Source organism: Arachis stenosperma, chromosome 10 (genome assembly GCF_014773155.1).
Source record: "Arachis stenosperma cultivar V10309 chromosome 10, arast.V10309.gnm1.PFL2, whole genome shotgun sequence".
Classification (NCBI taxonomy): Eukaryota; Viridiplantae; Streptophyta; class Magnoliopsida; order Fabales; family Fabaceae; genus Arachis; species Arachis stenosperma.
Window position 1 is genome coordinate 95,623,560 of NC_080386.1, and position 26,964 is coordinate 95,650,523.

At 33.9% G+C, this 26,964-nt stretch overlaps 2 protein-coding genes across 2 annotated transcripts; both read right to left on the reverse strand.

Moving 5' to 3' along the window:
* Positions 1 to 13,190: 13,190 nt before the first annotated feature.
* LOC130954676 (uncharacterized) lies at positions 13,191 to 14,367 on the reverse strand. Its single transcript, XM_057881433.1, has 3 exons — positions 13,918 to 14,367; positions 13,728 to 13,791; positions 13,191 to 13,455 (listed from the first exon to the last, which is right to left on the reverse strand). Exons 1-3 carry the CDS (start codon positions 14,206 to 14,208, stop codon positions 13,286 to 13,288), a joined length of 525 nt encoding a protein of 174 aa, XP_057737416.1. The 5' UTR covers positions 14,209 to 14,367; the 3' UTR covers positions 13,191 to 13,285.
* A 7,714-nt stretch (positions 14,368 to 22,081) lies between these two features.
* Positions 22,082 to 26,091, reverse strand: LOC130955847 (potassium transporter 2). The gene is given in 10 exon segments (XM_057882827.1): positions 22,082 to 23,058; positions 23,060 to 23,477; positions 23,551 to 23,805; positions 24,112 to 24,223; positions 24,307 to 24,620; positions 24,711 to 24,764; positions 24,846 to 25,088; positions 25,191 to 25,425; positions 25,506 to 25,664; positions 25,820 to 26,091. Coding segments are annotated over 9 exon segments (2,331 nt in total). The 5' UTR covers positions 25,545 to 25,664; positions 25,820 to 26,091; the 3' UTR covers positions 22,082 to 22,397.
* Positions 26,092 to 26,964: the final 873 nt, after the last annotated feature.

A 26,964-nucleotide genomic window follows, 5' to 3' on the forward strand; every position in this document is an offset into this window, starting at 1 on the left:
TGAGGGGAGATGGATTCGGCTATATGGGTGGGATTGGGTGGGAAGGAATTTTGAATTTTGAAGGTGAGTGGGGTTTATGGGGAAGAGTGGATAAATGTGGGTGGTGAATGAAAAACAGAAGGGATGACCATGAATATAGAGAGATAGGGCGAGGTAGGTGGGGATCCTGTGAGGTTCACAGATCCTGAGGTGATCCTGTGGGGTTCACAGATCCTGAGGTGTCAAGGAATTCCATCCCTGCACCAAATAGGCATGTAAAATGCCTTTGCACACCATTCTGGCATTCAAACGCCCATTGGTGCATGTTCTGGGCGTTTAACGCCCATGTAATGCATGTTTCTGGCGTTGAACGCCAGTTTCATGCTTGTTCCTGGCGTTCAGCGCCAGTTTGTCCTTGCTGTGCACCATCCTGGCGTTTAACGCCAGGTTGTTGCTTGTTTTGGGCGTTCAGCGCCAGAATGGTGCTCTGTTCTGGCGTTGAACGCCGGCCAGATGCACCTTCTGGGCGTTGAACGCCAGCCCGTGCGTCCTCCAGGGTGAAGAATTTTTTTCTTCTGTTTTTGACTCTGTTTTTAATTTTTTTGATTTTTTTCGTGACTCCTCATGATCATGTACCTGATTAAACACAAAAATAACAAAGAAACAAAATAAAATAAAATTAGATAAATAAAATTGGGTTGCCTCCCAACAAGCGCTTCTTTAATGTCAATAGCTTGACAGTGGTTCTCATGGAACCACAAGGTGATCAGGTCAATTTAAGTGTGGTATTCCCAACACCAAACTTAGAGTTTGGATATGGGGTTTGAACACCAAACTTAGAGTTTGGTTGTGGCCTCACAACACCAAACTTAGAGTTTGACTGTGGAGGCTCTTCTTGACTCTGAACTGAGAGAAGCTCTTCATGCTTACTCTCTTTTGTCACAGAGGGATGGCCATGTGCCTTAAACACAAGGTAGTCCCCATTCAATTGAAGGACTAACTCACCTCTGTTGACATCTATCACAGCTCCTGCTGTGGCTAGGAAAGGTCTTCCTAGGATGATGCATTCATCATCTTCCTTCCTAGTGTCTAGGATTATGAAATCAGTAGGGATGTAAAGGCCTTCAACCTTTACTAGCACGTCCTCTACTATTCCATAAGCTTGTCTCATTGACTTATCTGCCAATTGTAATGAGAACAAAGCAGGTTGTACCTCAATGATCCCCAGCTTCTCCATTACAGAGAGTGGCATAAGGTTTATCCCTGACCCCAGATCACATAGAGCTTTTTCAAAGCTCATGGTGCCTATGGTACAAGGTATTAGAAACTTGCCAGGATCTTGTTTCTTTTGAGGTAGAGTTCTCTGAATCCAAGTATCTAGTTCACTAATGAGCAAGGGAGGTTCACTTTCCCAAGTCTCATTACCAAATAACTCGGCATTCAGCTTCATGATAGCTCCTAAGTATTGAGCAACTTGCTCTCCAGTCACATCTTCATCCTCTTCAGAGGATGAATATTCTTCAGAGCTCATGAATGGCAGAAGGAGAATTAAAGGAATCTCTATGGTCTCTAGATGAGCCTCAGATTCCTCTGGATCCTTAATAGGAAACTCCTTCTTGCTTGAGGGACGTCCCAAGAGGTCTTCCTCACTGGGATTTTCGTCCCCCTCCTCCCTTGTGCATTCGGCCATATTGATCACATCAATGGCCTTGCATTCTCCTTTTGGATTTTCTTCTGTATTACTTGGGAGAATACTGGGAGGAGTTTCAATGACTTTCTTACTCAGCTGGCCCACTTGTGCCTCCAAATTTCTAATGGATGATCTGGTTTCATTCATGAAACTGAAAGTGGCCTTTGACAGATCAGAGACTATATTAGCTAAATTAGAATTATTTTGTTCAGAGTTCTCTGTCTGTTGCTGAGAAGATGATGGATATGGCTTGCTATTGCCTAGCCTGTTGCGTCCACCATTGTTAAAACCTTGTTGAGGTTTTTGTTGATCCTTCCAGGAGAAATTTGGATGATTTCTCCATGATGAGTTATAGGTGTTTCCATAAGGTTCACCTAAGTAATTAACCTCTGCCATGGCAGGGTTTTCAGGATCATAAGCTTCTTCAGAAGCTACCTCTCTAGTACTGTTGGATGCATGTTGCAATCCATTCAGATTTTGAGAGATCATGTTGACCTGTTGAGTCAACACTTTGTTCTGAGCCAATATGGCATTCAGAGCATCAATTTCAAGAACTCCTTTCTTCTGAGGTACCCCATTGTTCACGGAATTCCTCTCAGAGGTGTACATAAACTGGTTGTTTGCAACCATGTCAATGAGTTCTTGAGCCTCTTCAGGCGTTTTCTTCAGGTGAATAGATCCACCTGCAAAATGATCCAATGACATTTTCGAAAATTCAGAGAGACCATAATAGAATATATCTAATATGGTCCATTCTGAAAACATGTCAGATGGACATCTTTTAGTCAGCTGCTTGTATCTTTCCCAAGCTTCATAGAGGGATTCACCATCTTTTTGTTTGAAGGTTTGAACATCCACTCTCAGCTTGCTCAGCTTTTGAGGAGGAAAGAATTTATCTAAGAATGCAGTGACAAGCTTATCCCATGAGTCCAGGCTATCCTTGGGTTGTGAATCCAACCATACTCTAGCTCTGTCTCTTACAGCAAAAGGGAAAAGCAAGAGTCTGTAGACTTCAGGATCAACTCCATTCGTCTTCACAGTCTCACAGATCTGCAAGAACTCAGTTAAAAACTAATAAGGATCTTCAGATGGAAGTCCATAAAACTTGCAGTTTTGTTGCATTAAAGCAACTAGTTGAGGCTTAAGCTCAAAGTTATTGGCTCCAATGGCAGGAATGGAGATGCTTCTTCCATCAAACTTGGATGTTGGTTTTGTGAAATCACCAAGCATTCTCCTTGCATTATTATTATTATTTTCGGCCATCTCCTTCTCTTGTTCGAAATTTTCTAGAAGGGCTCTTCTGGATTGTTGTAATTTAGCTTTTTTTTTAATTTTCTCTTCAGAGTCCTTTCAGGTTCTGGATCAATTTCAACAAGAGTGCCTTTATCCTTGTTCCTGCTCATATGAAAGAGAAGAAAACAAGAAAAGAAAGAGGAATCCTCTATGTCACAGTATAGAGCTTCCTTTATGTTAGTAGAAAAAGAAGGGGTAGAAGAAAGAAGAATGGATTCGGATTTATGGATGAAGATAGGTGAAGAGAAGTGTTAGTAATTAAATAATTAAATAGAAGAAGAAAGGAGAAGAGAAATTTCGAAAATAATTTTTGAAACGGGGTTAGTGATTTTCGAAAATTAGAGATAAAATGTAACTAAAATTAAAACATGAAATAATTAGTTAATTAAAAATAATTTTTGAAAAAGAAAGAGATATTTTCGAAAATAGAGAGGGAAAAGTAGTTAGGTGGTTTTGAAAAAGATAAGAAACAAACAAAAAGTTTGTTAGTTGATTGAAAAAGATTTGAAATCAAATTTGAAAAAGATAAGAAGATAGTAAGTTAGATAAGATATTTTGAAATCAAATTTTGAAAAAGATAAAAATTTTTGAAAAAGATCAAATAAAAGATAAAAAGATTTAATTTAAAAATTTTGAAATTAATTACTTCACTAACAAGAAACTACAAGATAAGATTCTAGAACTTAAAGATTCAACCTTTCTTAACAAGAAAGTAACAAACTTCAAATTTTTGAACCAATCACATTAATTATTAGTGAATTTTCGAAAAATTACATATAAAGATAAGAAAAAGATTTTGAAAATAATTTGAAAAAGATTTTTGAAATTTTCGAAAAATAGAAAAAAAATTGAAAAAGATATGATTTTTGAAAAAGATTTTAAAAAGATAAGATTTTTAAAATTGAAATTTTGACTTGACTTGTAAGAAACAACTAATTTTTGAAAATTTTTGACCAAGTCAATCCCAAAATTTCGAAATTTTGGAGGGAATTAAGGAAAAGATATTTTTGATTTTAAAATTTTTAATTATGAAAGAGAAAAACAACAAAATTACTTTATGCATGAAATTTTTAGATCAAAACCATGAATGCATGCAAGAATGCTATGAATGTCAAGATGAACACCAAGAACACTTTGAAGATCATGATGAACATCAAGAACATATTTTTGAAAAATTTTTGATGCAAAGAAAATATGCAAGACACCAAACTTAGAAATCTTTAATGCATGGAAAATATGAATGCAAAAATGCACATGAAAAACAAGAAACAATACAAAACAAGAAATCATCAAGATCAAACAAGAGGACTTATCAAGAACAACTTGAAGATCATGAAGAACACTATGAATGCATGGATTTTCGAAAAAAAATGCAAGAAAAATTTTAAAAGCATGCAATTGACACCAAACTTAAAAATTAACACAAGACTCAAACAAGAAACACAAAATATTTTTGATTTTTATGATTTTATGATTTTTTTGTATTTTTATTAGTTTTTTCGAAAATAATGTTTTGAAAAAACGAAAAATAAAAGAAAAATTTTTGAAAAAGATTTTTGAAAAGAAAATTACCTAATCTGAGCAACAAGATGAACCGTCAGTTGTCCATACTCGAACAATCCCCGGCAACGGCGCCAAAAACTTGGTGGACGAAATTGTGATTCACATTATATGTTTCTTGGATTTTGAATGAAAGCTTATTTATGGCACTGGTTGAATTCACAACTCCGTTCAACTAACCAGCAAGTGTACTGGGTCGTCCAAGTAATAACCTTACGTGAGTAAGGGTCGAATCCACAGAGATTGTTGGTATGAAGCAAGCTATGGTCACCTTGTAGATCTCAGTTAGGCGGATTAAACATGATACTTAATTAGATTCAAATAATAAAATAGATAAAATAAAAGGGATAGAATACTTATGCAGATTCATTGGTGGGAATTTCAGATAAGCGGAATGGAGATGCTGTAGAGCTCTCGGACGCCTGCCTTCCTATTGCTTCCACTCAATCCTTCTTACTCCTTTCCATGGCAAGCTTTGTGTAGGGCATCACCGTTGTCAGTGGCTACATCCCATCCTCGCAGTGAAAGCTAATGCTCACGCACTCTGTCACAGTACGGCCAATCACCGGTTGGTTCCCTCCCCTACTGGAATAGAATCCCTCTTTTGCGTCTATCACGAACGCCCAGCAGGTTACAGGTTTGAAGCTCGTCACAGTCATCCAATCCTAGAATCCTACTCGAAATACCATAGACAAGGTTTAGACTTTCCGGATCCTCATGAATGCCGCCATCTATCTAACTTATACCACGAAGATTCTGTTGGGGAATCTAAGAGATACACATTCGAGCCTTGTTGCATGTAGAACGGAAGTGGTTGTCAATCACGTGTGTTCGTAGGTGAGAATAATAATGAGGGTTATCTAACTCATCATCATTCATCCTGTTCTTAGGTACGAATGAATATCTTGGAATAAGAATAAGATAGAGATTTGAATAAAAGAAAATAGAACTTCATTAATCTTTGAGGTACAGCAGAGCTCCACACCCTTAATCTATGGTGTGCAGAAACTCCACCGTTGAAAATACATAAGTGAAAGAGGTCCAGGCATGGCCGAATGGCCAGCCCCCTAAAACGTGATCACTAGATCAAAAACACAATCCAGGATGTCTAATACAATAGATAGATGTCCTATATATACTAGACTAGCTACTAGGGTTTACATGAGTAAGTAATTGATGCATAAATTCACTTCCGGGGCCCACTTGGTGTGTGCTTGGGCTGAGCTTGATCAATACACGAGCAGAGGCTTCTCTTGGAGTTGAACTCTGAGTTATGACGTGTTTTGGGCGTTCAACTCCGGATAATGACGTTTTTCTGGCGTTTAACTCCAGACAGCAGCATGTACTTGGCGTTCAACGCCAAGTTACGTCGTCATTCTTCGAATAAAGTATGGACTATTATATATTGCTGGAAAGCCCTGGATGTCTACTTTCCAACGCCGTTGAGAGAGCGCCAATTGGAGTTCTGTAGCTCCAGAAAATCCATTTCGAGTGCAGGGAGGTCAGAATCCAACAGCATCAGCAGTCCTTTTGTCAGCCTTTTTCAGAGTTTTGCTCAAATCCCTCAATGTCAGTCAGAATTTACCTGAAATCACAGAAAAACACACAAACTCATAGTAAAGTCCAGAAATGTGAATTTAACATAAAAACTAAGGAAAACATCCTTAAAAGTAGCTCAAACTTACTAAAAACTATATAAAAACAATGCCAAAAAGCGTATAAATTATCCGCTCATCAAGTATGATATTAAAAAATGACTTTATGATTGTTTGGATATACTTGTGGGAGATTCTGCACTCATTACAATTATTAATAGTCAACTTAAAAAGTTTACTATCCGTGTCTTGATGTAGCCAAAAATGCTCTCAAAACCAAAACCCATTCACAATGATGGGATTCTTATGGGGATGAACATCCAGAACTTCAAAAGTTTACTATCCATGTCTTGAACTTGACTTATAGTTCATCGGGATGTGAGTGCAATTGGAGTGCTTTCGAGATGGTAAACTTTTAATTTAATACTAGTTTAGAGATTTATTTTTTAAATTATAGAATTAGTTAATTATTCAATTCTATTATTTTCTAATTAGCATATGTATTTATTTTAAATAAATGCTCATAAATTTTGATATTATTAGGCTCATACAAAAAGGAGAAATCGTTTGAAGACAAGCACAATGAATGACCGTTATTTTTATGATTACCAATTCAAGATTGGCAAGGAAGAAGCCATCAAGAAACACTGTTGACTATAGTCTTGAAGACTTGGATTCAAATGAAGAATGGATTATAGAAGATGAAAATATGATAGAAAATTTGGAGGAGTTTGACACACAAAATGATGTAAACTTAGCCCCTCAAAAAGATGGAGCTAAAGATAAGAGTCCTTTGATTGATTTGAAGATTCCTCTTCTTGATGATGATGCTTTCAATGAGCTTCTCAACTTTTCTCCTAATGAAAATCAAAATGTTAGAGAACACGATGATCATGATGTTAATGAATTTTTCTAGTCTTTATATTTTTTAGTATGATGTTATGTTATCTATTTCATATTTGTGATGTTGCATATTAGACTTGTGGCTAGTTTATATTTTTATCTTTGAACTTTACTAATGTTGCATTTGTTATATATTTATGCTACTTTAGCTTTATTTTATCATGTTATTATTTATGATACTTTTGTCAAATTTAAATTCTCATTTTTATTTAAAATACTTATTGATATTGAAAAATTTATATATTTAGTAAAATCATACGTCCTGTTTTATGATTTTATGCTCTACAATTTTAATTATCTTTTCGATTCTATATAAAATCTCGATTTTCGGTACCGTGTTCTCATATATTGATTTCTTTCAACTTCAAGCATTCTCCTGATTCTCTTCTTCTGTTTCTTCTTTTCTATAAGATCTATAATCCAAAATCTAAGGTTTGATCAATCTAATTAGATATTTAATTAGGCATTACTTGCCTCAATCCATTAATCCTCGTGAAAATGATATCCACTCACTGTAGTATTACTTGAACAATACAATGCACTTGGTGGTATCCGTAAACTTTAAATTTTGCACATCAACTATCAACTAATTTATCAATACAGGGTAAAGGATATGCAACTTTTGGCAGGCCTAGTTGACGTTAGTAAAATACATGCACATTTGCCATTGATAAAATCCGCATCAAGTAGTTTTTGAGTTTCTTCTAGAAATGCTTTATATTTTTCTGTACCAAGGTGTCTATTCTTCTAGGCTATAGGTTAATGCAGAGATTTAGTGCTAGCCTGGGGCAGATGATGTTTGGATCAATCTCAGGCATGTCTACTGGAGTCTAAAGAAAGAGGGCTATGTTTGATCTGAGTATGTTAATAAGTTGTTGGTTGTTATGTGAACTTGTCTCTATCTTCTGCTAATGCAACCTTAGTCAAAGTGTCTATAGGCATAAATCGGTGTTATATTTCTGATCGAAAGTCAAGCTCCGCTAAAGGGAAAAAACTTTTCGAGTTATAGATTGCATAGATCTAGAACAGTACATTTGTCCTGCTCCCTAGATCTAGAAGAACTTATTGTACCAATAGGTCCCTCACGTGGATTGATATAACTATAGGGCTGTCCAGGTTTTTATCCACTGCTTTGAGGTCAGAAGGTTGAAATGTTATTTTTGGGACAGGAAATTTGGTGGTCGAGGTCAGTCCAGACCTAGTTACTGACATTATGGCCTTATACGACCTCTTCTTGGTAGAGTTGCTGCTGCTTCCACATGAAAAGCCACCAGAAATGCAAATAATAACACCACTTGATTGTATAAGATTTTATGTTATCCTTTTTCCTTTATCTCTATGATTGCCATATGTCTTTGAAGACTGTCTGAGCTTTGTTGTGTTCCTCCTTTGTCCATGTATGACAATGCATTTGTCTATAAGGCCTTGTCGAGCTAATTTCTTAAGGTCTTTTCTATACGTAATCATCCGTGGTATGTTCATATTTCTGATGAAAAGTGCAGTACTTGGACTTATCTATGTATTTCTAGTCTTGATAGGTTTTAGCTTTGTTTAGAGCTTTGATTAGTGTGGAATGTACGATATTGATAAATTCATATTTTATGATATTTTGAAATAAAAAATAGAATTTATTAACTTAACTTGCATTTATTCCTTGTAAATGTATGCCTTTGTGAATGTTCTCCAAATTACGGTTAATTAAGCTTTAAAAATTGTTAAATTAATTCTACTTTTATTTCTTTTGGTGCCTTGATATGTTAGGTAAGTTGTTTAAGGTTTAAAAGGCAAGGATTACTTGAAAAGATGGAAGAAAACATACAAAAGTGAAGATTTCATGAAAAAATAAAGAACTGGCGAAGATGCAGAGGTGCGTATACATCATGCATGTATATGCATGAGATGCGTACGCATCATCCATACATACGCATCATATCCAACTCATGTCTCATTAAAAAAAGGCACATGACTTGCGATTTAGGGCCATTTTTTGCCCAATTCAATCCATTTCTAATGCATTTTGAAGGAAGATTTGAAGGGGGTTGAGACACAATTTATCATACGCTCATATTTTTCTTTTCATAGGGTTTAGGTCCTTGAATTCTAAAGAGAGAAGCTCCAACTTCTCTCCAGAATTTAAGGATTTCTTATAAATTTCTTTCTAGTTCTAAGTTTTTAGTTTTGTTTAAATGTAGTTTTAGAATATAATTTCTTATTTTGCTACTCTAAGTTTCTTAAAATTTCTTGTTACTTCATTTATTTTGCTATTTTAAATACTTGAACCCTCATTGATTTCTCACTTTCCATCAATGAATTTGATGTTTTGTGTTCTATCTATTTTTAATATATAAAAGTAGATACATAAGTTTACCCACATTATTTTTAAGCTATTTCTCTTCTTCTATTCACGCCATGTCAGCAATATCGCTTACTTGGCAAAATTTTAGAATCAACCACTAAATTTTTGCCAAATCATCTATTATTTCCAAATCAGCAAAAAAATAAAATATCCAAAAAACAATACAATAATTAATTACCAACGACAATAATTAGAATTAATAGTGTCTAACCAAATTTGTAACTTACAAAGACATTAAATTCATATTCCTATATTTATTATATTTTATCGTTGTAAACAATACAAAAAATTTATAACTCCAATAATTAATATATTAATTTCTATAAATAACTCATTCAATGTAATAAACATCCATATTATAAATGTCATAATAATATTATTAATCATAATAAATTTTACGTTACAAATATTCAAATTTCATACTATTTGAACTACTTATATAAGTCTCTTATCACTATTCCTTCAAATTACATCAAATTTAGCACAAAAAATTTATTTCTGAACTACACAACATCTCAAACTTACTCAATGGAGATAACTATCTTGAATGTGAAAAGTGTATAAAAAAACATATAAAAAAGGAGATAACTACATTTATGGCACATGTAATCAAACACCACAGTATCCAATAATAAGGTAACTCTATATACTTTTCATAATCCCATCTATCAAATTATTAGTTACTAACTCAATACTTATTTTAGGTTCAAAATTCAATTAAAAGTTTCTGATCAAAGTGGTACAACAAATTTTGTACTATTTGATGGCGAAACAAAAAAAATTGTTGGGTACAACTGCTTCAAATCTAATGGCACTCCAGAAAAGTAATGACATTGAAGCACCACCCCAATTGAAAAATTTGTGCAACCTCACTTATATTTGAAGTCAATGTAAATGATTTTAATCTTAAAGAAAGTTCTCAACAATACACTATTACCAAGACATTTATTCTAACCAAAAACACTAAATTTCAACACCCATTTGTTACCAAGACATTTGTTCTAACAAAAAATACTAAATTTCAACACCCATTACGACAAATAAAACAGGTAATACTAAAAAAATCACTTATTTTAATTATTTTAGACATCATTTTTATTTCTAATTTAAATTATTCATTGATTATAGGAACCAACTTCGCCAACACTAATATCATCAGACAAAGATCACATACCCATCAAGAGATTAAGGAGAAAGAAAACTATACAAATTCAAGACACAATTTCGGAAGAAGAACATATATACTTGCAAAGATGGAATAAACAACACAATAGAAAGTGCATATAACTCAATAATTCATAAAGAACATGCCTTCACAAGAACTTATACAGAAAGAAGAAAGTAACAATTCTAACAACAACTAATAAAAAAAAGGAAGACGAGCGCCACATAAGAAGCCATGCAAAAATCAAACCACCAAATAAAAATGTCATTTTGTACATACAACTCTAATATTTAAATCTTTTGTACTACAAATTATTTTAAATAAAATACCTTTTAAATTTAATTTTAGTTTACACATTTAATTTAATTCTACAAAATATAACAATTTTTAATATTTATTATATACTATAATTAATTTATCGTCCCGCGTATCGCCCAAGTGTCATTCTAGTTATTGCTTATTTGAGATATTATTATTGTTTTCTTGAATTGAGTAGTTGTAGATTTATTAATTTTGCAAATTATAAAGTTTTATATTTATACACTCTAGGTGTTTGACAAAATACTTGAACTAGTTATGGGATAGACTTTTTATTCTTGGCTTGAGTTGAGGAACTTGGGTGAACTTGAGTCATTAATGTCCAAGTTGATTGATAATTTAGAAATATTAATTAATCTTGTTTCTACTAATGCTAATCTTTTACTAATTCAAATAGTAAGTTAGTTAGGACTTATGAATTAAGGTTAATTAAGCTAATTGACTTTCCTCAATTTGTAGAGGTTGACGAATTGGATTTGTTCTTGGTAATTATCATGTTGTGGTTAGTGACAAGAATAGTGATATTTAACCCTTAATCTTTGCCAAGATCTTTTTAGAGCTTGAATTTACTTTCATTTTTCTCTAGCTAATTACTTTAATTACTCTTAGTCTTATCACTTTGCCATTTAAACCTTATTGGCTCCTTTAATTTCTATTTTCTATTTAATTTAAATTTTCGTTTATTGTAATCAAATTCCTGTTTTTTCCATAGTCAATGATCATGCGCTACATTGTAATTCCAAGAGAGAATGACCTGGGCCTAAATTCCTGGTTTTTAATTTAAATTTTGTGATATTTTTACTAAACTTTGATAGTGTTCCAGTTTAGGACTTTATCTACAACGAACTTGAGCTTTTGAACTTGAAATTTTTTAAACCAGTTCTTAGCATTCATCAGATATCCTTCATAATATTCTCTTTTTTGGTATTGAATGGAGTGTATGTGTCAAACTTTAGGTTGAGTTTAAACGACTTTCGATCGTCTCTATTATTTTGGTTTTGGTTTCATCTGTCAAACTTGGTGGAGCTCTTTTATTTACATTTGGCCTACTGCTTTTTTTTTAAACTCGGCCAATGTCTTTGGTTTCGCAAGTGTGATAGTCTCCTGGAATTTTCTTGGACGAAGGCCACTCTTTAAAGCGTGCAAGTGAACATTCGGGTTGAGGTTTGGAATCTCCATAGCCACCTTAGCAAATTTTGTCATGTAATCTTTGAGACTTTCGTATTATCGTTGCTTAATGATGCTGAGATAGTCAGAGCTGTGAAAACATATCTTAGATGATGTGACGTTGACAAATAAGTCAGCAAACTCATCAAAATTTGATATTGAACCTATAAGCAAAGAGAAAAACCATATTAAGGCAGCACCGTCCAGAAAAGTAGGAAACAAATAACAAAGTATTGAATCAGATGTACCATCCAATAACATCATGGATTGAAATTTTGTAACGTGGATATGGGGATACCGAGTCCGTCATAGGACTTTAAAGTCGTCGCAAGGTGAAATTTTTTAGCATCTGAAAGTTTATAATTTCCTTTGAAAAAGTGTTTGTCCTCTTTGTCATTTTTGTTAGAGTGACTTCCACCATGGTATTAGCCTCAGAGATATGATCATCACGGTTGTTACTGTTTCATCATTCTTTTGATCATCTTCATCCCTCTAGCCGTTTTGGTTTTGGTTCAATAGCTCGTCACTCTTTAGACTTCGGTTTGTAATTTTACATTTATAGCTAATAGTTTAGCCTAAGTGAAAAGAGGAGGAGGTGAATTCTACTCTTCCACCATCGATTAAAGTCAGCAAAAGAGGATAAACACAAGTTTTGGCTCCATAGTGAACGTCAAATGTTCTGGTGTAGTGAGCTTCATGAGATATCTCGTCTTGTTTAAGATTAAACTCGTATTCGCCTGAGATGGATGAGATATACTTCGATTCCAAGAGAACTGATGATAAGTACCTGCAAAGACACTCTAATGCTTAAATAAATAAGAGTGCGAAATGAGTATATTGTATATTGGAAATGAATAACGTACTTCTTTCTCTCTTGGGTTGTTTCTTATATAAAAAGATTCTTCTCTCAGCGTGACATTATACAGTTATTCTTTCTCCTGATTTTCTGATGAATCAGCATAAAATTCAGGCCAATTCTTCCTTTATTTTATGCAGTGAAGATAGTCACGTGTTATAAGGTCTGTTGTATTGTTGATTTATAGGGCGGCTGACACCATATTATAACGGACGCATCAACTTCAAAATTGCAAGAATGGCAGGGCATTCCAATGGTTAATTAGAGACTATAAAGTTTAAACTACGAATCATGTGATTACTCGGTGCTTAACAACTTCGTATGTTATATATAAAATTGTGTGGGCTGGAGAGATTTCTATAGTTTCAGTTGCCAATCGAGATACAAGTGAATAAATAAGCCTTCAGGGTGAGAACAATCTGGTGAAGAAGTTTCCTGACTTGGACTTCTCTAGGCATGCGACATGAACATATCTTCCAAACTTGTCTATTTGCCTTGCCTCCCCTTTTGTGTCCTTCTTGCACACCTTGCAACTTTTGTCTACCCAACCCTCTTCCACATATGCACCGTCCACTGCCCAAAAAAAAAAATAAGAGGTTCACGAATCATTTCTATCAAAAACTGAAATTTATCAATAGATAAAATGTATACATACATATATAAATAGAGAAACTTCTCTTTATGCAATTCTTTTAATATTAAAATATGCACGTATATACATAATATCTTGTATTGAAATTTTACCTTTTTTTAAAAAAAAAAAGGGGCAACTAACAAAAATCTAATTTGATCCTTGAAACTCAAACATATTTCAAAGGAGAATTATTAGAATAATCATAGTATACCTTCAACATAGGATTTGAAGAAATCCTTGTATGTCCCACCAATTTTCCTTCTAAGAGCTCCATACTGCATGAAAATTTCAAATTCAATTCAATCAGTGTGACCACGAGAAACAGAACAAAACAAAACGAAACAAAATTTTGTTATAATTTATGTAAACCGATTAATTAAGATAGCGTATATACAACATACCTGTTCCCTGCTCATTCTTTCTCCGGACCTTGTGGCCTGCCTGGCATCTTCTAGAAGCTGAGCATCCTCTGCGGACCTCACTTGAGAGAAATCAAGAGCTTCTGTGACACTGCTGAACAACGATTGCTTGCTCTTCTTTGCTTCTTCCTTCTCTTGTTTCGCTGAAACTCTGAACTTATTAATGTTTCTAGTATTAATGATCCTCCTGTTGCTACTGCAATCATATACAAATCTTGAATTCGAAGAGAAGCTGGTGTGAGGTGGGGTCAATGGAAGAGTTCCAAGTCCCATTTTAGCTTCTCTTCGTTCTATCTAACTAGTTCTGCTTATTGGCTTATAGACACTTTAATTAATTTAATTTGCAGTGTGCACGGTCCTAATGAATAACTGTGAGACTATGCTCTAAATATATTATAAGAGTGTGGCTCTGCTGTGTTGTCAAATTTAAGAGTGTGGCTCTTCTGTGTTGTCAAATTTGTTGTCCACAGCAGTGTTTTCTTTGGTTCACAAAACTTGGTGGTTTAATGTTACACTATGTGGCACCGTAGGGTACTCTTAAAAATGTGAGGACCTCTTTGCTCTTCTACTTTGTCACTTGTCACATGTCATTATTAACAAAAATATCTTGCATAAAAATAACATGTAATATGGTATCTCTCTTTTAGTTTATTTAAAAATAGTTTTTTATTTATTTTTAATCTCTCTCTCTCTCTCTCTCTCTCTCTCTCTCTTGCCAATTTCAATAAAATTAAATGTAAACTCTCTCTCTCTCTCTCTCTCTTGCCAATTTCAATAAAATTAAAAGCTTTACATTTAGGTGTGGAGGAGGAAAAAATAGCATGAGAACTGAGAAGGATACAAGACATACAAATGAATATAAATACAAAGCAATCACCTAATATATATGAATTAATTAAGAAAAGTAATTCACTGTACATAAACGTTTTGTATACAAACATAAAAATTAAAATAACATATATTAAGTTTATAACGGTTGTAAAATAACTAAATAAATAAATAAATAAGAGGTAACAAATATAAATAAAAAAATATAAAGAGAGAGAAAAGAGTATTGCAACATAAAGAGAGAGAATTGTTTATTGATGTGTAGTGTGTTTTCATTTAGAGGCTTAAGCCTCTCTTTATAATGAAACATTTTCAAACTACATTTAATAGAGTTATTCTTAGTAAATAGAGTTTCATAGGAAATGGGCATCCACATCAGTACTTATCACAACACTCCTCCTTGGATGACCATTTAGGATTATTGCCTCGTTAAAACCTTACTAAAGAAAAACCCAGTGGAAAAAAACCTTAGTGAAGAAAAAAGAGTACAATATCCTTTGGTGATGGGGACTGCCTCATTAAAAACCTTGTCAAGAAAAACCCAATGGAAAAAAAACTTGACCAAGGAAAAAAGAGTACAGTCTCCCCCTCTTGCTGACATCATTTAATGTCTCGAAATCGGTGCATCCCAATCTCATGTACCAATCTTTCAAAGGAGGATTTTGGGAGTGACTTTGTGAATAAATCTGCTAGATTGTCACTTGAGCGGATCTGTTGGACGTCAATTGTCCTTTGATTTTGAAGATCATCAGTGAAGAAGAATTTGGGAGAAATATGCTTTGTTCTATCACCTTTGATATATCTGCCTTTAAGTTGAGCAATACATGCTGTATTATCTTCAAACAGGACAGTTGGAGCCATCTTATGATCAGTCAGTCCACATGATAACATAATATATTGAATCAGACTCCTCAGCCAAAAACACTTGCGACTAGCTTCATGAATTGCTAGTATTTCAGCATGATTAGAGGAGGTTGCTGCTATCGTCTGTTTCGTGGACCTCCATGATATAGCTGTACCACCATATGTAAACAGGTATCCTGTTTGAGATCTCCCTTTATGTGGATCAGACAAGTATCCGGCATCTGCATAGCCAACTAGTTGTGACTTGGATCCATAGGGATAAAACAACCCTATATCAACCGTTCCATGAAGATATCGAAAGATCTGTTTGATTCCACTCCAATGTTTTCTGGTTGGAGAGGAACTATATCTTGCTAGTAAATTCACCGCGAATGATATGTCAGGTCGCGTATTATTAGCAAGATACATTAGCGCTCCAATGGCACTAAGATATGGTACTTCAGGACCAAGGATATCTTCATTTTCTTCCTTAGGACAAATTGATCATTTTCCACATCTAAAGATCTTACGATCATTGGGGTACTCAAAGGATGTGATTTATCCATATAAAATCTTTTCAGGATCTTCTCTGTGTATGTCGCTTGATAAATAAAGATCCCATTTTTTGTATGCTCGATCTGCAGGTCGAGACAAAATTTAGTCCTTCCAAGATCTTTCATCTCAAACTCTTCTTTCAGAATTTTTATAATTGTTGGAATCTCTTCAGGAGTCCCAATGATATTTAAATCATCAACATACACAGCAATTATAATGAATCCAGATGCGGTTTTCTTTATGAAAACACATGGACAGATATCATTATTCTTGAATCCGTTTTTGGCCAGATACTCAGTAAGACGATTATACCACATTCGTCCAGATTGCTTTAGACCATATAAAGATCTTTGCAATTTGACTGAGTATAACCCTTGCGAATATTCATTGGATGGTTTAGATATCTTTAGTCCTTCAGGGACTTTCATATAGATATCCCAATCTAATGAGCCGTATAAATAGGCTGTTACTACATCCATTAAATGCATATGCACTTTATGATATGCAGATAAACTGACCAAATAACACAATGTTATCGCATCCACTACAGGTGAATACATTTCTTCATAATCTATACCGGGCCTTTGTGAAAAATCTTGTGCCACAAGTCGGGCTTTATAGCGCACAACTTCATTTTTCTCATTTCGTTTTCTCACAAATACCCATTGGTATCCAACAGGTTTTACATCTTTAGGTGTACGGACTACAGGTCCAAAGACTTCACGTTTTGCAAGTGAGTCTAATTCAGCCTTCATGGCTTCTTTCCATTTGGCCAATCATTCCTTTGTCGACATTCTTCGACTGATCTTGGCTCAAGATCCTTACTTTCATGCATGATATTTAATACCACATTATATGCAAATATTTCATTGACAATTGTCTTATTTCGGTTCTATTTCTCTCCTGTAAAGACATAATTTATCGAGATCTCGTCATTTTTACAATTTTCAGGTACCTGAACGTCTTCTGGCGTTAACATTATATCAGAATTTTGGACAACTGCAGGTGTCTCTACTATGTCTTTTTCAACAGGAATCGTATTTACCTCTTTTCTCTTTCGAAAATTTTTATCTTTGAAACCGACAGACCTGGCACGCTTCTGGCGTGTATTTGGTTTAGTGGCTATTTGTCCTACTGGGACATCGATTCAAATTGGAACATTTTTTGCCCTGCCACGCTTCTGGCATGATTTGGTTTAATTGCTTTAGTCCTACTTGTCCTACTTGTTTCCTTTTCTTTGTCATCCCTTTTCAAGGATGCTTGATAAAGATCAACTAGGTGCCTTGGGGTACGACAGGTACGTGACCAATGGTCTTTTCCATCACAACGGAAGTATTTATCCTCAATTGATATACTTTGCCCATTATTTCTTTCTTTATCCCACTTCTGGTGAGATCTTTTTGTGAACATAATTTTTTTCCTTCCATAATTTTTCTTGTTATCAAAATCTTACCATTTACCTCTTCTGGGGTTAATTGCCGCATTTATTTCAGGAAATGGGGCGACGCCAACTGGACGCGCTTCATGATTCCTTAAAAGTAACTCATTGTTGCGTTCAGCAACAAAAAAGTAAGAAATTAACTCAGAATATTTTTAAATTTTTTTTTTCGATACTGCTGCTGCAGGAGCACATTCGAGATATGGAAGGTCAAGAAAGTTTTCTCTAACATATCGGGTTTGAGGAAGTATCACATGATTGTACCTTTCTTCAAAGTCTTTCGACAGATCTGCAAGATTTTTTAATGTGGGATATTCATTTTTCAATCATTCATCAAGATGACGATGAAGGAAAATCATGGCCTTGACTTTTATCCTTCTGGGATGAATTATTTTCAGCCTCAATAGTATCTTCAAGATCCATTGAATCAAAATAGATTTTAACATCTATATCCATGATAAATAATTATTTCCAAATATATCAAGAGTATTATATTAAAGATGAAAGAGTTTCGACATAATAAAAATTTGTTACCTGGAGTCTTCCTAAAATTTGATCAGAGTCTCGTGCTGATAACGTGTTGTAAAATAACTAAATAAATAAATAAAGAAGAGGTAACAAATATAAATAAAGAAATATAAAGAGAGAGAAAGGAGTATTGCAACATAAAGAGAGAGAGAATTGTTTATTGATGTATAGTGTGTTTTCATTCAGCTATTTATAATGAAACATTTTCAAACTACATTTAATAGAGTCATCTTTAGTAAATAGAGTTTCATAAGAAATGGACATCCACATCGGTGCTTATCACAACAATAACATCACGGCATCCCTTGCCACGCGAATACGAATTATTGCTTTCTATGGTAGGTTAGGTTCTAAATAGACTATTAAAATTTATTATTTTTAGTTATTATTTAATTATTAATATTTAAAAATAGGAAATAAAATATAATATTAAATTATTAAATTTAAAAAATTAAATTAAAAAATTTGAATTAATAATCAAATAATAATAAAAAATAATAAATTTTAATAATTTTTTAATATTCTTTTAATGTAATAAATAAATAAATTAAAAGAGCATAATTAAAAATTTAAAATGTATAGCCGTTAATTTTTAATTAATTTTAATTATTTAGTTTTAAATAATTATTTTATTTATTTTTACTTTATTCATATTTATTAAATCTAACTTTAATTTTAAATAGGATTGAGTATGATTTTGGTTCTTATGGTTTAACTCAAAAATCAAATTCATTTTTAAGATTTCTTTTATTTAAATTCGTTCCTAAAGTTCAATTTGATTTTAAAATCGTCATTTTTCTAAATTTTGGACAAAATACTTTCTCTCACTTTTTTTATAGATATACTATTTTTGTATGCTCAAATCTTATACAATCTCAAATCTAAACATCATCAACTAATCAAAAACACTCTACCTAACAGATTCAAACATCATCGACTATCAACAATTTCAATCAGGACATCAATTTTTCACACCTAATCAAACATCCCTCACAGTGAAACAAAGCAAAATAGAAGCAAGCCAAAAATATTATTGGTTACAAAATTAAAATGAAATCAGAATAGATTAAGAGATGGAGGAACAGTGTTGCCAACAAGTACGGAAGTTTCGATGCATTCTTCAGCAAACAAAGGCATTGCAACCACAATAACAGCAATGTAGAGATAGGTCAATACAGTGGCAGCGATATATGAAAAAACAACTTCTTTTCTCTAGGGAAGTGTATGGTCCGGTCCGATCCGAAGACTCGACCCGGTCCCGAACATTTTATGGGACTAATTTAGTGTGATTTTACCGGGTCTACGGTCGGGTAAGAGTCTAAAAAATAGATCCGGTCATTATTTCGGGTCAGATCCGGGTCATATCTCGAGTCACCCGAACCCAGCCCGGTGACCTGGTCATCATACAGAATTAATATTGTATTATTAGTTAGCTATTCTTATGTGTAATTTAAGTATTGTAAACCTTAATATTTTGTATTATTAGTCATTATAAGACTATAAGTTAATGTTTTATGTTTAAAATGCATAAGACTTTAGACTAATGCATAATAAATGTATAATATTATGTTATTTGTATTGATTTAAATATTTGGTGTTATTAGACAATATATATTAGTATTGATTGTGGTTATGCTTTAATTTTAGAGAAGGGTTGGTTCTTGTTATATTTTTCTAAGTGAATTTTACCATGTCAAATAATGGTTCTTGAAAATTTGGATATTTTTAAATACTAGCTTACAAAAAAATATTAAGGTAATGTAATGTTAACGGTTCAGTTTTCATCCGATTTTTATCCGGTATAATCATGGCCCAAAAGTGTTTAGGTTTCATCAGGTCTAGGGTCGGGTTCGGGTCTAACAAATAGACCCGGTATATATTTCGGGTCGGGTCTAGGTCACATCAAACCCGGTTTTACCTGACCCATAAACACCGCTACTTTTCTCTTCTACTCGCGTTCACCTGCCTCTCCTTCGGTTTGGTCTTCCCTTTCTCTCTTATTGCTCTTCTTCACTGGCGGACTCGACTGCGCCAGCAGCAGCCTCCACCGCTGTTGCACCCTCCTCCTTTTCTTTTTTCTTTATTCTTTATTCTTTCGATTCTTCATTTTTCTATGCCCCTTCTTTTTCTCTACCATTCTCCTCGCTTCTTTCTTCAATAACGAAGGCGACGATAGCACTTTGGCTGGTCGACTACCCTTGTGTCCCCTTTCATTTTCTCTTTTCCTTCTTTGTTTCTCTTTCCCCTAATTTATCTTTTTTTTAGGTATGTGCTTGTGTGAGAGAATAGTGTGTGTTTTGATTAGGTGAAAAATATGGGCGAGGGGTGATAAGGTAATGGAAGAAGGGTAATTTAGGTGAAGTTTTGTGAAAATAAATTAAGTAGAGAAAGATTAAAGGGAGAGATTAAGGATAGATAAATTTGTGAAAAAAATATTTTTATTATTGACAAATAAGCAACACAAGAACTAAAGATGTGAAATGGTAGTGGAGAACAAGCGTTAAGACCTTCACAAATGTCATAAGAGGATGAATGAACTCTTTTAAAATGGACAAAATTTGGGTAAAACTTCTTGTCGGGTGTTCTAGTAGAATATCCGAATGCTAATTTTATACATTATCTTGTTTGAATTCAACGAAAAAAAATGAAGAACAATGAGAAGAACTACAGGAGAGCAAAAAAGAGAGAATCTCCAAAATTTTAAAACAGTTTTTTACTTGAGAGAAGTGAGTTGAATTCCTTTTTATAGTCTCATGCTATTTTGGAGAAAGAGTACATTGCCTAATGGTTAAAATACTATATACAGTCTACTCATCTTATTCTAAAGCTAGTTATTAAATGTGATAATTAGCAGAAGATGTTTTTGGGTGTTTCTATTGTTTTAAGTTTTTTTAACTAAAAATAGTATAGGAAAGAATTTGATCTCCACAAGTTAAGACAACAATTCTGATACTATTTCGGATACTCATGTCAAAGAAGTGTCTGGATAGTGAACGGATATCTAGTTTAGTTTATTTCTAACCAGATGGCATTCTTTACACTTTAAATCCAACCTATCTACTTCTACCAATTTAGTTCCCTCTTAAAGAAAAATTTAACTCCTTAAAGTGTTCTTTTTGGATTTCATTCTTTTATTCAAGCACCTATAAGAAGAACTTTACTCTTTTTTTTATCATATTTTGTGTCATCTCAGAATTATTCATACACAATAAAATTATACTTTTGGTGTAGAATTAAAGAGTATTTTTGTCTAAAAATTAATAAAATGACGATTTTAAAATCAAATTGAACCTTAGGAACAAATTTGAATAAAAAAACTTTGAAGATGAAATCGATTTTTGGGTTAAACTATAGGAACCAAAATAATACTTAACCCTTTTAAATACATATTACTTGTTTCTCTCATAAATTTTAAAAAGATAATAATTGATTTTGAATATTTTTTTAAATAATATTTTTGATACATACCTCAAATGTTTGTAATATAAAGAGTTCAAGTATTATTTAAAAGTTATTATTTTATATTTTTAAAATATTCAATTTAATTTAATATATTTTAATTTTTGTTTATTTAGTTATTAAATTGAGCTTTATGTTAATAGACTTAAAATCTTTATTATTTTAATCTAATAAAAAATTATAAATATCTCTTAAATTATTATAGTCTTAAATCCACTAATATAAAGTCTAATCTAATAGTTAAATAAACAAAAATTAAAATATATTAAATTAAATTGAATAAAAATATAAATTAATAATTTTTAATTAATATTTAAATTATTCATATCACAAATATTTAAAACTCTTTTACTATGTAATTTCAAATGTTTATTTAGATGTTAATATGAATTAAAAATAAATTTTAAAAATGATTAATATTAGCCATATAAATAGTTAATTGATTTCTAATTGTACTCCTAAGAATATCTCTTGAAAAGGGTAGCGTCGCATTGACATGTCACATGACGGCATCAAGTGCATGGTATTTTTTTTTTTTTATTGGAATACACCATATGATATCACTCTGGTGTATGGTCCATGTGAATGAAGTAGCAGGCGTAATTTAATAATCATTTATTAATGCAACTATTCCCTTTCCCTTTCATATATATATATATACACGTCCCCAAAATTTGTCCCACCACGATTTCCTTTGCTGATTTCCATGATACTAAGCTAATAATTTCGTAATTATAATTATATATCATATATGTATATACTAGGGTTTAATAGTAAAAGAAGAGTTGATGTAGATAATAATGTGGAGATTCTACAGAACGTAAACCATGCCAACCTCCAAAAGAGAAACAGGTGGAACCTTAAGAGCCACATCAGGGCCTCTACAATTCCTTCTAAGGAAATTGTATCCATAATTCAAAGCAAGCTTCTTGAAGACTGAGGATCCAGGCTTTGCTCTAACATGAGAGTGTCCAAGAATGAAGGCTATCCCAGATTCTTGACCAGCATAGAGATCTTCAAGCTCTTGTTGCATTTGATGATGAACTGTGACACACTCACTGTCATTGTCATGCTCATTGTCGCCATCAATGGCAAACCGTACCCTTCTTTCTCTCGTTCCCAAAGGTGCATCAATCTCAACCACATCACTCACACTCGCCAGCTGCAGGCTGTCCTCGCAGAGTCCCATGGTTCCTATGACAGTTAGCCTGTGCCCGGAAGATTCATTGGAACATGAACCGTCGTCTTCATTATTGCTCACGTTGCTGGCCCGGGCACGGTACCAATCATATTGAATGAAATCAGATAGCTTCTCTACGAGCTCTGATTCAAAGGAATCAATGTCTTGATGGACATCACGGTATCCATACCGGACTATGCACCTGTAGGACCTATGTTCAGGAGGTCCTACGCGGCCGACGAGGTACCTCTCGGCCACAGGGACATGAGGAACTGGCACTGATTTCACACACAAACACAAGTATGCGGTGGTAAGCCGGGAGGTTCGTGACGAATCGCGAGAAGTTAGCCGGTATGCCAGTTGTAAGGTCAGTGAAAACAAGGCCTATTCCAGGGACTCGAGCAATTCCAAGGCTTGGACCTAAGGCTAGAAGCCAATCTAGTGATACCTTGTTGTGGAGATCATATTCATATTTCTTTATGCTTGCATAGTGCCATAGGAACATTATGATCATTAGGAACAGGGCAAGGAGAATAGGGAACCATGCTCCTTCACAAAACTTCATCAGTGAAGCTGAGAAATACAGCAGCTCAATGGATCCAAAAAACAACAGGAAACAAAGTGCTATAATTGGTGGTTTGTGCCAGCAAAGTATAATCACTAAGGAAGTAAGGCATGTTGTTACAAGCATAACTGTCATCACTGCTAATCCTGCAACATTAAACATGTCCGTCTTATTAGCAATAATTAATTAACAATGATGATGCATGAATTTGTGACTTGCCTGATGCATTTCCCATGTGTTTTGTGTCCCTAAATCCAATGGTGACAGCAATACAGAGGATCATGAGTATCCAATTGATCTCAGGGATGTAGACCTGACCATGGATCTTGTCTGAAGTATGAACAACCTTAACTCTCGGGAAGCAACCCAGAGATTGGCTCTGGTTTATTATAGAAAACGTCCCGCTTATGATCGCCTGGCTTCCCACAACAGAAGCTAGAATTGCTAGGATAATCACCGGCCACCTCACGCTTTCTGCACCGAAAAATAAGCCATAATCAATCAATGTTTTCTGTAACCATATATATACATAGAGAGAGTAATGCTAGGGAAGCAATACTATAAAATAAGTCCAGTATAAAGCCCAACAAAGATGCGTTTTTGTTGAATTTGGATTTCAGATGTTTCTTCTAATTGAGTTTCGGATGTTCTTGTTTCTAAGAATCTCGGATTTTTTTTTTTTTTTATGTTAAATGTTGGCTACAATGTAAGTTGCACAATGTTGGTTTCCAAGACTTTCTTGTATATATATTTTCATGTAATGTAAGGAAAATTGAATACCTGGAACTGAGGCATAGAAACTGATCTGGAGATGATGATGGTTGGACAAGTAAGCAGCTTGACCCATATAAGCCAATATAAGTGCAGGATATACCAGAAATGTGAATGCAATCTGCACATAATAAAAGCTGTTAATAAAATCAAGAAACATCTGAGTGAGTGAGTGAGTGAATTGATTCTAGAATCAAGACTAACCTGAATGGCCATATATGAGAAGTGGCCAAGATCAGCAAACATTGCTTCAGATCCTGTTATGCAAAGTAATATTCCACCTAAAGACATCCATCCACTTATCCTGGTCTTCTTCAAGAACTTGAACATGTAATACGGCGAAAGCGCTTTGTATATATGTGGATTCCATTTGAATATGTTGTATAAACCAAGTGTGCTGATGCATAGCAGCCATGCCAGTACAATTGGGGCAAAAAGGAATCCAACTCGATGTGTGCCGTAGTGTTGAAGCGCAAACAAACACACTAGTATGAAGCAAGTAATTGGAATCACAGCATCTGCATATGCAAATCAATCGAACACACTCTTTTATATTATTCATACATAAAGACATATCAAATCGAATTGACATATATATAGAGACTTACACTGGTGATGTTTCTTGGACATAGATACTTCAAGACCAGATACTGCTGAGAAAACTACACACAAAAAGGGTGGCTAATCAACATATTGTTAAGAATAATTTGTAAAATATTGAAGTGTGATGAAGAAATCTTTACCTGAAATGGCAGGGGTAAGAAGTCCATCACCAATAACCATACAAGTTCCAAGAAGAACCACAATTAGCAGAGCTGTATGCAAGGCCTTATAATTCTCTAGTAGCAGCTTCACCATAGAGTTCATCTTAGCAGGAGGCTCCTCCATCTTATACGTTGAAAGCGCTTCATCCGAGTGTTGTCGATTCGGAAGAAGACTAACCTTAGCATGCCTACAAATCAATGAATATAGAGCAAATGTACCACCTGCATAGCAACAAAAGAAATAAAGAAAAACAGAAAAAATCATCAAGCTGTAACAAAACATAACAAATTATCTTCCTTCATTCTGTTACCAAACACACTTACCCTCTCCATTGTCATCAGCTCTAAGAACAACAAAAACGTATTTGAATAGTGGCACCAATGTGAGAGTCCAGAACACAAAAGAAAGGGTACCAAAAATCTCTTCATTGGTTTCTGAGTGCTCAATATCTTCTGCAAATGTGCTTGTGTAAACATACAAAGGAGAAATACTCAAGTCCCCATAAACTACACCAAGGCTTTGGTATGCTAAGAGCAGAATGGTCTTCCAAGAATCCTTCTGAAAATTGCAATTCACATTCACTTCATTAATCACCAACTTATGCAGAAAAACAAAGATTTTCAAGTTAATGTACTAACCCTTGAGTTTCCCCAACAGTTTCCAAATTCAAGATCCATTTTGCCTTAACCACTCCTTAATGTTCTTCACAAAGTTACCAACTTCAGCACCCTCTTAACTGCAGATCTGCACGGTGGATCAGAAGCCTCTATGGTGCATAAACCAAAGGAAATAGCAGCCTGTGAAACATGACCAAGGATTCTTCAGAACACCATTTTCAACCACCCATCCTCTCTCAACTTTCACTCTCCCAAATACAGGTGATAGAAAAAAAAAAATAAAGAAAATAAAAGAAAACACATTCACACTCTTTTAGATAAGTAGATAAACTCACATGACATCCATATCTTTGTCAAATATTCTAGAGAAGTGAGCACTATATTATTATATTATTATAAATATAAATTATAAATATATATAACACAGACCAAGAAGCAGTATTCCTAAGGGGACAGCTTTTTCATGGAATTTGAAGGTCATATACTTATACTATATATCCGTGTTGAAAAAGGAGTGTTGCAGGAAAGGGAAAAAGAAAAGAGAAAGATATATATTAAAAGTGGTAGGTAAAGTGGAGAAAGAATCCATAGTAAGTTGAGAATCAGATAATCATGAACAAGAAGCAGTGAACCACTCAATCAGAAAAAAAGTGCATCTGATCCATTCATTCAAATACCACTTCAATGCCGCCTTATAAAATCATCTACTTTTTTTTTTTTTTTTTTATTTACCTTCAACTCATTTCTTTTTCTGAATGATGGAACCGAAGGAAAACAAAAAGAAACCCTTCAAAGTTTGTTGGGAGGTCTAATTCGAATAATTTTTCCTTAAAATGAAAGCAACCGGCGAATGAAATCAGTGTAAGGACTAAAAAGGAATTAGGACAATGATGTAGAGGAGAAAACCACAGAAGCTAACTTCAAGGACTAGTTTATATTTAAGGCCGGTAGTTTGTATAGAACTATAGAAAATTAATCATACAATCATATAATATAAGAAGATTTTAATAAAGTCACACTTTGAAGGAAGAAAAAAATGAGGAGAATACAATTAGGCAAAGGTCCCAATGATGTTGACAAAAAGGCAAAATCACGTGATTCAGCGACAGTTACAAACTCACTATAGTGCCCCACTCAAAATAAGGCCAATTTCAAGGATCAGTTATCACTTCTGGTTTCCCTTTCATTCTTCTCTGCTTTTACCTTTCAAGGATATATTTTAATTTATATTATTTATATGATATGATATGTGAATAACAAAAACAAGATTTTCAACGTTGCCACCCAACTACCTACCGGTTAAATCATCTATAGGGTGTGTTCCCGCTGTTCCCAGTTAAAGCCTATATCAGATGCCAAACAAGAGGATGAAAACAAAGCCATCTTAATGTCTTATTAACATAAATTAAGGATGAAAATTCTTCTACCTAAGAAGGCACTAGAAGTCTCTGCATGAAAAATGAGTTAAATGAATGATGAT